This window comes from Geotrypetes seraphini, chromosome 15, assembly GCF_902459505.1.
Source record: "Geotrypetes seraphini chromosome 15, aGeoSer1.1, whole genome shotgun sequence".
NCBI classification, from domain to species: domain Eukaryota; kingdom Metazoa; phylum Chordata; class Amphibia; order Gymnophiona; family Dermophiidae; genus Geotrypetes; species Geotrypetes seraphini.
Genome location: NC_047098.1, coordinates 41,528,416 through 41,542,259, shown reverse-complemented (window position 1 = coordinate 41,542,259; position 13,844 = coordinate 41,528,416). Strand labels below are relative to the sequence as shown.

Sequence of the window (13,844 nt, the reverse complement as noted above, 5' to 3'; positions counted from 1 at the left end):
CATTTAAAAGTTCTTTTCCTTTGGAGATAGAAAGAGCACATCGGATACCGATGAAAAGATCAAATAGTCAGAAGGGTCCCCGTCCAATAATCTTTAAGCTGCTAAGACATCAGCAGGTGGTAGAGATTATAAAGCTGGCTAAAACAAACAAGGATCTTAAATGCCAGGATTCTAAGATCTTTATAGTACCTGACTTTGCAAAAGCTACAGCCTACAAAAGAAAACAGCTTTTGGATTTAAGACCTAAACTGAGAGCAATGGGAGCAAGATATGGATTGATATACCCTGCTATTATGAGGGTAACTTATGAGAATAAAACTTATAATTTTGAAGAAGCAGGCAAATTACAGGAATTTCTAGATCAATATAATTTGCCTATGGTTTCATGAAATTATTTAGAAAATGTAATAAATAATATACTTAGATTATTTTTGGTTTATATTTTTGAGTGAAAATTGAAAGATATTTTATAAAGAAGGAAAAAGTGGGAAAAAAATAGAAAAGGAGAAAATATTTTCTAGAAAATTGTTGCAGTTAGGTTTAAGGGGGATCAACATTTCAAACAAGATTTAAAGAAAAGAAATGAAAAATTTTAAAGAGACAATAAGAAAAGAAGAAAAGAAGATTTTGACAAGGTAAGAAGAGGGATGGAGCATATAGGAAGTGAAGAAAATATGAGGAACAATTATAAGATTTGGATGGTTTCTTAATGTGAATTTATAATTTGCATTTGAGCGTGACTGAGATAATATGAGGACACATAAATGCTGCATTGGAGAAATGTGGGAACTTAGAATATAATAAGATGAAAAATACAAAAGACTATTGATGTAAAGAGAAGAAGATGTGAAGATGGACTGATGGAAATGACTTGAGCATTATTTAGATTTACAATTTGCATCTGAAATTGACTGAGATATAAGGATGATGTTGCAAAAATACTTTATTGGAGAAAGATGAAATAGCAATCTGCAAGAAGATGGAATAAGAGACTGAAACAGCAGGATGAAGATGTACAAGTGTTACAGTTGTGCAGAATGGAGAATAGACTGTAATAGATTGAAGATGCAATGAAAATTAATGAGAGTTTTAAAAAATATGAGGTCTGCTTGGTTGAAATGTTTGATCCTTCTTTTGATGTAAGGTTAAAAAAAAAAAAAAATGAATATTATAGGATGGAGTGATGTATGTTCCATTGAAGTTGTGAGAAACTTAGGTTAAAAAAAAAAAAAATAATAATAAAATAATAATATTAATCTTGGGGGGGTATATATTGTAAGAAATGGTTTCCGAAATATTGGGTATATACTTTTATAAATATATTAGAGGTATAGGATGGAAGAATGTTTGGAAATTTGAATGAGAGGGGAAGTATATAATAAAGAATTATAGTAAATATAGGTATTTAGGGTATTGAAGAATGGATTGACTGCAGGATAATTTAGTGTTGGTTGTTTGAAAGATTAGAGAAAGAAAAATGAGTATGTTATTGCCTGTGGGGAGTTTATTTTTGCTCAGTAATATGTGCGTTTCGAAGTTTGCATTTGTGTTAGGGGAGGGGAGGGTGGGGGATGGGAATAGGGGGGATGGGGAAAGAGGGGAGGGAGGGAGACTCATATATTGGTTTAAGGAAAAAGAAAAAATGTATATTTTATGTTTGAGTGGATTATATATGTATTTTATATTTTATTTGTAAAATGGGTTTTAAAATTTTTTCTTTGAATGTAAATGGCCTTAATCACCCTATAAAAAGGAAAAAGGTATTGGAATATATTAAACAACAAAATATAGATATATGTTTCTTGCAAGAGACACATTTGTCTGGAACAGAGTCTATGAAGCTGACAGATAAGTGGATAAAACAATGTTTATTTGCACCAGCGGTAAAAAAGAAGGCAGGAGTAGCAATATTGATTAATAAAAAATGTTCAGCAACATTTAATATGGTAAAGGCAGATCCTCAAGGAAGGTGGGTACTTGTTGACATGAGCATGGGCAGTAATACAATGGCGTTACTAAATATATATGCACCTAATTCGAATCAAAGTGAATTCTTTAAATTTCTACAACAATTAGTTTTACCACTGGCTACTACTAATTTAGTGGTGGCTGGGGATTTCAATGCTGTTATAGATCCAATAATGGATAAAAAGCCTAGTAGAATTATGAAATCAATGGGATTAGAAAATTTGATACAAGCATGTAATTTGAAAGATATATGGCGTATTCTTCATTTTAATGATCGGGAATTTACATTTTGTTCACATGTTCATCAATCGTTTTCAAGAATTGATTATATATTTGTTTCAGATCAGATTGTACAGCAAGTTGTAAAAGCTGACATAGAACCAATAGTAATATCTGATCATGGTGGTGTGTGGATAGAAGTTAACTTATTAGATCAAGATAATTCCAAACCTGTATGGAGGTTTGATAATACTTTGCTTGCTGATTCTAAATTTTGCACTGAATTTCAGATAAAAATGAATGAATATTTCAGACTTAATGACCTAGAGGAAATGTCGATTGGAATATTATGGGATGCTTTCAAAGCAACTATGAGAGGACAAATTATATCATATTCTGCGTATAAAAAGAAACAGATAAGAAAGCAATTTGCAAATTTGGAAAAAGAAATTAAAAATTTGGAATTAAAATTGGTTAATAAATGGGAACAAGAGACATTTCAATTATTGTTAAAAAAAAAATGTGAATATAATGAAATTTCCTCTGGATTAGTAAGGAAAGATATTTTTGCTCAGCAAACGATGTATTATGGTAGTGCAAATAAGGCTGGAAGATTATTGGCAAATTATTTAAAAGCAAAGAAAAGAAAGGAGAAAATAAGCATAATTAAGGATGAATTAGGACATTCTCATTCTCAAATTGGAAATATATTAAAACAATTTTTAAAATATTATAAGTCACTGTATTCTTCTGAGTCTTATTTAGATAAAGAGAAAGATGGGTTGGATTTTTTGAGTTTAGTTAAAGGACCTAAGGTTCCTGATCATATAAAAGGAAGTTTAGATAAACCTATATCATTAAAAGAGTTACAAATGGCATTGAAATCCCTTAGAGTTGGGACCGCTCCAGGTGGAGATGGATTTACAGTGGAGTTTTATAAAGAATTTCAAATTTCCCTTTTACCATATTTATTAAAACTATATCAGGACCAACTGAATAAAGGTTGTATATCAGGCACTATGGCAGAATCTTTAACTATTGTTTTGCCAAAGCCAAATAAAGATCCAACATTGGTGTCAAATTACAGGCCTATATCTTTAATAAATGTAGATGGTAAAATATTAGCTAAGATTTTAGCATTAAGATTGGCTAAAGCTCTTCCGCATATAATAGGAATAAATCAAACTGGATTTGTTGCTCAAAGACACTCTTCAAATAATACTAGACTGGCATTTCAGATGTATTATTTAACAAGACAAATTAATGATCCGGCTTTTTCAGTATCACTAGATGCTGAGAAGGCTTTTGATCGTGTAGAATGGAATTTCATGTATCAAGCTATGGAATGGTTTGGTATTGGATCCGGATTTATACAAATGATTCAAGCACTGTATAGCTCCCCAACTGCTCGTTTATACATAAATAATAATTTTTCAGATGCTTTTAAATTGCAGAGGGGAGTTAGACAGGGTTGTCCATTATCTCCTTTGCTCTTTGATATAGTTCTTGAACCCTTGTTGTTAGCTATTCAACAGGCAAAGGACATAGAGGGTATTCCATGTGCTGGAGTGGAATATAAAGTATCCGCTTATGCAGATGATATATTGCTTCATTTGAGGAATTCGGAAACAACAATTCCATGTCTACTGGAGATAATAGATACATTTGGAAAATTCTCAGGATACAAAATAAATTGGAATAAATCAGAAATTTTACCTTTAAATGTGCATTGTACAAAAGGTATACTTGATTCTTTCCCTTTTATTTGGAAAGAGGATGGTATAAAATACTTAGGTATTTGGTTGAATAAAACACTTGAAGAGACAATGAGAATAAACGAAAAATTTTTATTACAAAAAGTAACAGAGTTATGTGAGCAATGGAATCCTTTTCATTTGTCATGGTGGGGAAGAGTTCAAACTGTTAAAATGATGATTTTGCCTGTAGTTTGCTATCAATTGGGAATGATACCAGTGTTTTTTCAGGGGTCTTTTTATAAAAAATTAAATAGTATTCTGGTTAAATTTATTTGGCTGGGTAAAATTGCAAGAGTGGCTCTAGTGTCTTTGCAAAGACCAATTGAGGAGGGTGGGGTAAATTTTCCCAATTTTTATAGGTATCATCAGGCCTATATCATAATAATAATAATAATAATAATAATAACTTTATTTTTCTATACCGCCATAGTCAGGCGACTTCTAGGCGGTTTACATTGTAAGAAGGCTGGACATTCAGCGAATAACAAGTACAGTACAATACTAATACAATACAATAAATCCACATATAATACAGTAGAGTGAGTCCAAATTCAAAACATACAATAAGTTTAAATACAGTACCGAATAAAGAGTCTAGATGCAGTACAATAGTCTAAATGGTAACTTACATATTAATTGGAGATCTAAGGGTAATGAGTGTCTGAAAGTTTTAGAACATCCGTGAGAGGGGTCTTAGTGGGGAGGGGACCGTTTTAGCCAATGAATTTAGCGAATAGGGTGGTTTTGATCGATTTGCGGAAAGTATTATAAGTCATGTTTGGTTCGTTTATGTGGTTTTTCAGCCAGGTTTGCGCCAAGGTATGTATTGGGTCCTCCCAGAGCTTTTGGAACAATTACCAGAGTGGTTAAGGGTGGAGAGATCACTTATTTTTCCACTTAGGCTTGATCTTCTGCTTGGTATAAAAGTGCCTAGAATACGTAAAGACAATAGAGTATTAATGGATACTTGGAAAACATTAAGATTTGTAGATAAATTAACTAGTGATTCTATTTTAAAATCGAAACAGCAGACTATTTGGGTAAACTCCAAGATACAAATAGGCAGGTTTAAGATTGTCTGGAAGGATTGGATTAAAGCAGGTATAAGATCCTTAACGGAAGTAATTGATAATGGTAAGCTGCTTGATTTTTCACAATTGCAACATAAATATGGTCTGAATAAAAAACAAAGTTATAAGTGGTTGCAATTGAAGCAGGCTATTCAGGTGGGGTTCCCTGAATGGAAATCTTTAAATGATCATTACAGCTTAGAATTCTTATGTTTCCAGGCAGATTTTCTGGGACACCAGGCCGCAAAGTGGTATAAAATGATATCTAATTATTTGAATAAGAAACCAAAAAATGGATTAAGAGATATTTGGAGCATTGAGATTAAGCATCAAATTAATGCATCTCAATGGCCACGTATTTGGTCTTGGAGAATTAAAGGTACGATGTCGGCATCTATTAGGCAAACATGGTTCTTTTTGTTGCATAGAGCATTCTGGACCCCTACTAGATTACAAAAATTAGATTGCTCTAAGTCTAATAGATGCTGGCATTGTAAAATTGAAATTGGAACTTTAGACCATCTTTTATTTTATTGTCCATGTATTCAGGCATTTTGGATATCAATATGGGATCAAGTTAATATATTGATGGAAAATCATGTAGCATTATCCTACGACACAGTGATTTTTGGAATGTGTATGAGGGCCAAAAGTCAAATATCTGCAGCAAACAACAAATTATTGATGATTCTTACTGGAGTGGGAATTCAACAAATAACGACTAATTGGAAAGACTGTTCTAGATTGAATTGTAGTTTTTGGTGGAACTCAGTTTGTCATTTATATAAGATGGAAAGATTTCTTGCCGTACAGAGGGGATATTTTAAAAGGTTTAAGGAGGTGTGGAGGCCATTAATTGAATATTGTAATGATTAAGGGTTATTCTTTTTCCTTAGGGGATAATTTGTAAAAATGGGGGGGAGGGAGAGTCTAAATATGTATATGTTTGGATAAAATATTTTGTTGATAGGGGAGGGGATGGGAGGTGGGTGGAGGGAATTAAAACATGTGTAATAATATTGCTTAAGAATGTCAAGTGAGTGATGTGAATTACTTGTAATAATATTGTACACTTGTTGAAAGAAATAAAAAGGAATAAAGATGAAAAAAAAAAAAAAAAGAACAGGATAAGCACTGTAAAAACGCTAGAGCAAGCGTGGTCCCTTTTTAAGGACACAGTCACTGAGGCGCAAAATCTATATATACCGTGTATCAACAAGGGATCCAAGAGGAAAAAGAACAAGGAACCAGCGTGGCTTACAGTAGCGGTGAAGGAAGCGATCAGAGACAAGAAGACTTCGTTTAAGGAATGGAACAGGTCAAAAATGGACAAAAACTAGAAAAGGCACAAACAACATCAAAGCAGGTGCCATAAGGCAGTAAGAGGGGCCAAAAGAGACTACGAGGAAAAAATAGCCAAGGAGGCAAAAATCTTCAAGCCGTTCTTTCAATATATTAAGGGGAAACGACCAGCGAAGGAAGCGGTGGGGCCGTTGGATGACTATGGAATAAAGGGAAGGCTGAAGAAGGACAAAGCCATCACCGACAAACTGAACACATTTTTTGTGTCTGTATTTACCAAAGAGGATATATACAACATACCGGAAGCTGACAGGCTATACACAGGAAACGAAGACGGGAAAATGACAGGGTTGATGGTCAGTCTAGAAGAGGTATGCAGGCTTAAAAACGATAAATCCCCGGGACCGGATGGCATCCATCCAAGGGTAATCTAGGAACTGAAAGGGGCTATAGCTGAACTGCTTCAACTAATAGCCAATCTGTTGATCAAATCAGGAAGGATTTCGGAAGACTGGAAAGTGGCGAATGTTATGCCAATCTTCAGAAATATTCGCGGGGAGATCCGGGAGACTACAGACCGGTGAGTCTGATCTCGGTTCTGGGAAAGATGGTAGAGGCGCTGATAAAGGACCACATCATTGATCACCTTGACGGACACAATCTGATGAGGACCAGCCAGCACGGCTTCAGCAAAGGAAGATCTTGCTTGACGAACTTGCTGCACTTCTTCGAGGGAGTAAACAGGCAGATAGACAAGGGTGACCTGGTCGACATTGTATATCTGGATTTTTAGAAGGTATTCGACAAGGTTCCGCATGAATGACTATTTTGAAAAATTGCGAGCCATGGAATCGAGGGTGAAATACTCACATGGATTAAAAACTGGCTGGCGGATAGGAAACAGCGAGTGGGGGGTAAATGGACAATGCTCAGACTGGAAAAGCGTCACGAGTGGAGTGCCGTAGGGTTCGGTGCTTGAACCCGTGCTCTTCAACATATTTATAAACGACCTGGAAATTGGTACGATGAGTGAGGTGATTAAATTTGCAGATGATATGAAGTTATTCAGAGTAGTGAAGACGCAGCAACGTGACATAAACACGCTCCAGATATGGGCTGCGACATGGCAAATGAGGTTTAACTTGGATAAGTGTAAGGTGATGCATGTCGGTAAGAAAAATCTTATATACGAATACAGGATGTCAGGTGCAGTACTTGGAGAGACCACCCAGGAAAAAGACTTGGGAGTACTGGTTGACAAGTCAATGAAGCCACGCGGCAGCGGCAAAAAGGGTGAACAGAGTGCTAGGAGTGATTAAGAAGGGGATCACGAATAGATCGGAGAAGGTTATCATGCCGTTGTACCGGGCCATGGTACACCCCCACCTGGAATACTGTGTCCAGCACTAGTCGCTGTACATGAAGGACCCAGTACTACTTGAAAGGGTCCAGAGAAGAGCGACTAAAATGGTTGAGGGGCTGGAGGAGTTGCCGTACAGTGAGAGATTAGAGAAACTGGGTCTCTTCTCCCTCGAAAAGAGGAGATTGAGAGGGGACATGTTCGAAATTTTCAAGATAATGAAGGGAATAGACTTAGTAGATAAAGACAGGTTGTTCACCCTCTCCAAGATAGAGAGAACAAGAGGGCACTCTCTAAAGTTAAAAGGGGATAGATTCCGTACAAATGTAAGGAAGTTCTTCTTCACCCAGACAGTGGTAGAAAACTGGAACGCTCTTCTGGAGGTTGTTATAGGGGAAAACACCCTCCAGGGATTCAAGACAAAGTTAGAGAAGTTCCTGCTGAACCAGAACGTACACAGATAAGGCTAGACTCTGGGCACTGGTCTTTGACCTAAGGGCCGCCGCGGGAGAGAACTGCTGGGCACAATGGACCACTGGTGTGATCTAGCAGCGGCAATTCGTATGTTCTTATGAATGAAGTCTGGAATTGACAGTGGATGAGAAGGATAAAGTTAAGAGCAACTTATCTGAGGAACAGAGTTCTCTGGGAGGTGTATAAGGAGAGTGAAGTGAGGATAGATATTGAAGGGCAGCAGAATGAACACACTTGTAGGTCAGCAGTAAGATCTTGAACTGTATGCAATGGCAGATAGGGAGCCAGTGAAGTGACTTTAGGAGAGGGGTGACATGAGTGTAGCGAGGCTGGTAGACTTAATGAACTATTTGGTCTTGGCTCAGTATGACACTTCTTATAAACTTTAGAGGCCGAAAGTTGATTACCTTCAGATTTATTTTACATGGTCAGTAAAATTGGAGTAGAACTGTGCTGTATTTTTTGCATGACTTTTGTCTCTATGTTTCAGCTACTTTAAATGAGGATCAGAAACCTGATATGCAGTGGAGATGGTCTCGCCCACACAGGTGAGGATTCAGAAAAAGACATCTATGCATTGCAAGCCCATTTTACAAACAAGCAGGATAGGAGTTCTTGTAAGTGGTTGATGTGAGCTTAGGGAGCTCAAAAATAGAACATGAACATTATCAACAAAGCTTAGAGCTTGTACATGTGTAGGAATGCTTGTCTGTGTTGACACGCTGGGCTACGTCAGTGTTTTGTTTTTAAGCAGCATCTAGTGGACATGTATAACAGAAAAGTACTTTGGCGAAACTATTCGTTTGTATAAGAATGTAAGAACATAAGAGTTGCCATACTGGGACAGCCCAAAGGTGCATGAAGTCCAGTATCCTGTATCCAACAGTGGCCAACCCAGGTCACAAGTACCTGGCAAGATACTGTATTATATGCTACTTATCCTAGGAATAAGCAGTGGATTTCCCCATGTCCATATTAATAACAGCTCATGGACTTTTGTTTTAGGAAATTATCCAAACTTATTTTTAAACCTTGCTAAACTGATGCCTTCACCTTATTCTCTGGCAATGAATTCCAGAGTTTAATTATACATTGAGTGAAAAAATTGGAAAGAGAAAACAGTGATTCACATCTATCTATTCCACTCCACTCAGTATCCCTGAGCCATCTTTTCTCCAAGCTGAAGAAAACTAACTGCTTTAGCATTTCTTGATAGGGAAGTCTTCCCATACCTTTTATCATTTTTGTCACCTTTCTCTATACCTTTTCTAATTTCACTATATCTTTTTTGAGATTTGGTGACCAGAATTGCAAACGGTATTTGAGGTGTGGCCGCATCCTGGAGCGATACAAGGACAATATAACATTCTTATCTTTGTTTTCCATTCCTTTCCTGATAATTCCAACATTCTTTTTTTTTTGCTGTCTTAGCCTCCACCACACACTGAGCTGAGGGTTTCAACATTTACATTTAAAGTGCAAATTAGAACCACTTATTGTGACTGTGAATGAGACTGGGGCTCATCACTGTACTCCTGAGACAAAACAACAATCCAAACAAAAGACTACAGAAGATGTACTGACTCTGAGGAAAGCGAAAACGGCTCCATTGGCTGGGAATGTGATGACTCGCACATCATCAGTCGCAATGGCAAACTTGCATGAATTGTGGTTCAAGTTAATTCCCCATCCACCGTCACTCCAGATTTGGCCCCAATATAACTTTTCTATTTCTAAACCTGATAAAATGGTTGTTTAGGAAGAATTTTTCTTCGGATTCTGCAGTCATAGATGCTGTAAATCAGGGGTCTCAAGGACCGCAATCCCGTCGGGTTTTCAGGATTTCCTCAATGAATATGCATGAGATCTATGTGCATGCACTGCTTTCAGTGCATATTCATTGGGGAAATCCTGAAAACCCGACTGGATTGCAGCCCTCAAGGAGGGACTTTGAGACCCCTGCTATAAATAGATATTTTTCCAGTTTAGACGTTTTGTATTTTACTGAAGGCATGAAAAGTCTTGAAAAATATTAGAGCAATGTACAGCATTAAAATAAGACTGTTGAAAATAAAATTAATTTCCCCCCTCCAAAATATTGTTTTCTTGATTAGGCCGGAAACGTTTCAATTGACCCCTGTACATCTTCCAGGTTCACCGAGATTTCTTTCAGTTCCTCCACATTGTCACCCTTGAAAACCATTTCCACTTCAGGTAGATCTCTTACATCTTCTTCTGTAAAGACCGAAGCAAAGAACTCATTCAGCCTCTCCACTATGGCCTTATCTTCCCTAAGTGCACCTTTTGCTCTTTGATAATCCAATGGTCACACGGATTCCCTCACAGGCTTTCTGCTTCTGATGTGTTATGTAATTATAGTTTGGGTTCCTCGTTCCTCTTTCCCCCATGCATCACTTTGCACGTGCTCACATTAAACGCCATCTTCCATTTTAATGCCCAGTTTTCCAAGGTCCTCTGATGCAAGCAGAGATGCCGAAATATGGCCCGTGACGGATCTTTTAATAAAAGCAACATCTTACCCAGCATTTGAAGGCCCTTTGTGCTTCTTTTTATTTTGATATTTTTTGTATTTTGTTTCCCTCTATATTTTGTTCATTGTTTTAATTACTTGTATAGGACTATTCCAGGATATTCAGAGGAACTTAACTGGCTATTGCTTCTGAGTATCCTCTCTAACTGCCTATGCTGAAACCAGCTAATTTGTGAGAGGTCTGGAGGCAGAGTTGGTATTTCTGCAGTTAAATACCAGTATTCAAATTACACCTCCTAAAACACAATTTTGTCTTTATCCAGTTTTGCTTAAGTAGGTTATTCCATGTACAGATGTCTAAATACGATATTTGATTAATAGCATCCTTTAGTACACTGGAAAGTTCAAGGAATTAAAACTAGAAATTCAGAATGGTATAATTATCTCTACAGATTCTGTTTATATGCTAACATACAGGCATTAAAGGCTAGTTGGGTATAATTACTTTTCCTTGGAGGCAGAAAGGGCAGATTTTGAATATATTACAGGTGCAGTCTGTAAATGTGACAAAGTACATAAAATTACTAAAGCAGCAGGACTGACAATAATTTCTTTATTTTGTACAGTATAGGTAATAACTAAGGTTATTGACATTCCTCTCCTTTACTTTTATTTATAATTCCCATTTGATTCAATGAGACTTAGGGGCTTATTTTCCCAAAAAGAAAGATGTCCAATAAGGGGCAGATGGACATTTATCTTGCCAAACTCTTCCAATTTGCTATTTTCAAAACCCATTTTGTAGAAGGATTTCTATGCTATTCATCTGCAGTGCGTCGAAATCTCAAGGGGTGTGAAGGAGGTGCGGTTTGGGCTTATACGATAATCAAACATTTTAGAAAAAATCCAGGGCACAGTTTAGATGTCTGGAGCTAGACCTGTTTTAACAATTAATAAGTGCCAAAAACTGACAACCACTGGAAGGATGAAGGTATGCCCCCCACACACCCCAGTGGTCACTAGCCCCCTCCCACTTCCTGAAGATGTGAATGAAACAGTACATACCTGTCTATATGACAGCTTCAGATGTTATGGACAGTCCTTTTAGAGTTACAAGCAGACTCCTGGAGTAGCATAGGGGGAGGTGTAGTGAACTATAGAGATTGGAACTCGGGCCCATATCCCACTTTAACTACTACACTTATGAAGGCATATGTGAGCCTTCGAAAATCCACCCATGTCTCACTGCAGGAATAAGGGCTATTAGTGTGGTTTACAGTTGGGTTCTGGAGGTTTTGGATGGCCTTTGGAGAGCACACCATACAATATAAGGGGTTTATGGTGAGAAGTTCAGTGCGGTTCCGCTTAAGATGTCCCATTGCTCTGCTGTGTGGCCAGTCTTTGGCCCCTCCTACATCCCAATAGCTTGTTTTGTTCGTTTTTCTTTTCAAAAATGGTTCAAAAAGATAGATGCACTGTACACCAACACAGCTGAGAATTGGCCATTTTCAAAACAAAAGGAACAAAAAGATGGACGTTTTCCTGTTTTGAAAATGGTCTTTCCCGTGCGCTAAGGCTATTTGTGCCGTGACCAGAAAATGGCACATTTTTCCATTTCCCGAAGTAGTGGCCATGTGCAAGTAAATATGATGGTTATTGTCTACTTGTATTAATGAGACAATTTGTATGCTTTGATATGACTTGTATTTTATTATTGCTTATTTACGTTGATGTTTTCTTCTGCTATTTTATTGTTCTATTCTTGCCTTGGGTTTCATTTTTAGTGGGATGATGATGATAAAATAGGCATTGATTCATATTTTTGTTCTTGGAAAAACCTGCTCCTAGAACTGTCACACAGAACAATAGACACTTTACCGTTTTCTTGAATAACCACTTGTCATTAATATGTAGGTAAAAAATCAGTTCTGGGGAAACTTATCAAAATAATCGTCAAGTCTCCACCAGGGTTTATACCACAACATATGTGCACCCTAAAAGTGCACTGTAGGAATTATCCAGAAACATCATATATCTTCAACAACTAAAGTGCTGTGTGAGAGGGATACTTTAAATATTAAATATATCACCCTACTTACATGATGCAAAAATAAGAACATAAGAAACGCCTTCACCGGATCAGACCTTGGTCCATCTAGTCCGGCGACCCGCACACGCAGAGGCCCAGTTAGGTGCTCCCTGTTGGAGACTCGGATTTCCCTTATCCCTCGATATGATTTGCAAGGAGGTGTGCATCCAATTTGCGCTTAAAACCCAAAACAGTAGTCTCTGTCACAACCTCCTCCGGAAGAGCATTAATCCTGCATTAATTCATAATATCAAAGTGAGGATAAAAACACTTTTTGGTGAAGATACATGATGATTCTGGGTAATTCCTACGGTGCGCTTTTAGGGTGCACATATGTTGTGGGATAAACTCTGGTGGAGACTTGACAACTATTTTGATAAGTTTCCCCAGAACTGATTTTTCACCCAAATATTAATGACAAGTGGTTATTCAAGAAAATGGTAACGTGTCTATTGTTCTGTGTGATAGTTGGAAATCTAGGAGCAGGTTTTTCCAAGAATTTAGAGGCTTTTTTGAAGTCCACCTGATATTCAGCCATACTTAGCCAGTTGCTGAATATCTCATTTGGTGGATTGTCTGGTGACCAGCTATGCCATATTCAGTGACTTGCCAGCTAAGGCACATTGTCCAATAGACCCCCCTAAAAAGCAGGTTTGTCTTTGGCCACTGAGCCTTAGCCGATCAGCCAATGAATATTGACTTGACTGGCTAAGTTTGTGACTTTGAAACTTAACCTGGAAATTCATTGCCAGTGGCCAGATATGGCCCCTGTATTGAATATCCAGGATCACCACCGACCACTGGAATTATGTGGCCTGCCTCTTGTGGTCTGAATATTGGGATGGTAAAATCCACTTTAAATCCAAATATAGGGTCTGAGCTATGGCTAAGAAGGGCTCTTTCTTTGTCTTTTGGCTGATCTTGAGAACTTGCAGAATATGACCATTCCATCTGACCATTCTGGGGATAGCATGATGCCATGACCATTGCTGAAGCACATGAATTAAACCTTCTGATGTTTTTTAAAATAGTGTGGTACTCTGCAAAATTAGGAGCAAATCATGCATAGTTTATTCTGGCTCATCCTAATGTATTTAATTTTATCAAGTAGAAA

At 37.3% G+C, this 13,844-nt stretch overlaps 1 protein-coding gene across 6 annotated transcripts in view; it reads left to right on the top strand.

The window, feature by feature from the left end:
* Window positions 1-13,844, top strand: part of TEX14 (testis expressed 14, intercellular bridge forming factor) — a 311,576-nt gene that overhangs the window by 297,379 nt on the left and 353 nt on the right. For all 6 annotated transcript variants that reach the window (XM_033922951.1, XM_033922948.1, XM_033922949.1 and 3 more), the window contains one exon: window positions 8,641-8,698. In XM_033922951.1, coding sequence (XP_033778842.1) covers window positions 8,641-8,698 — 58 coding nt within the window. The remainder of the gene's footprint in view (window positions 1-8,640; window positions 8,699-13,844) is intronic.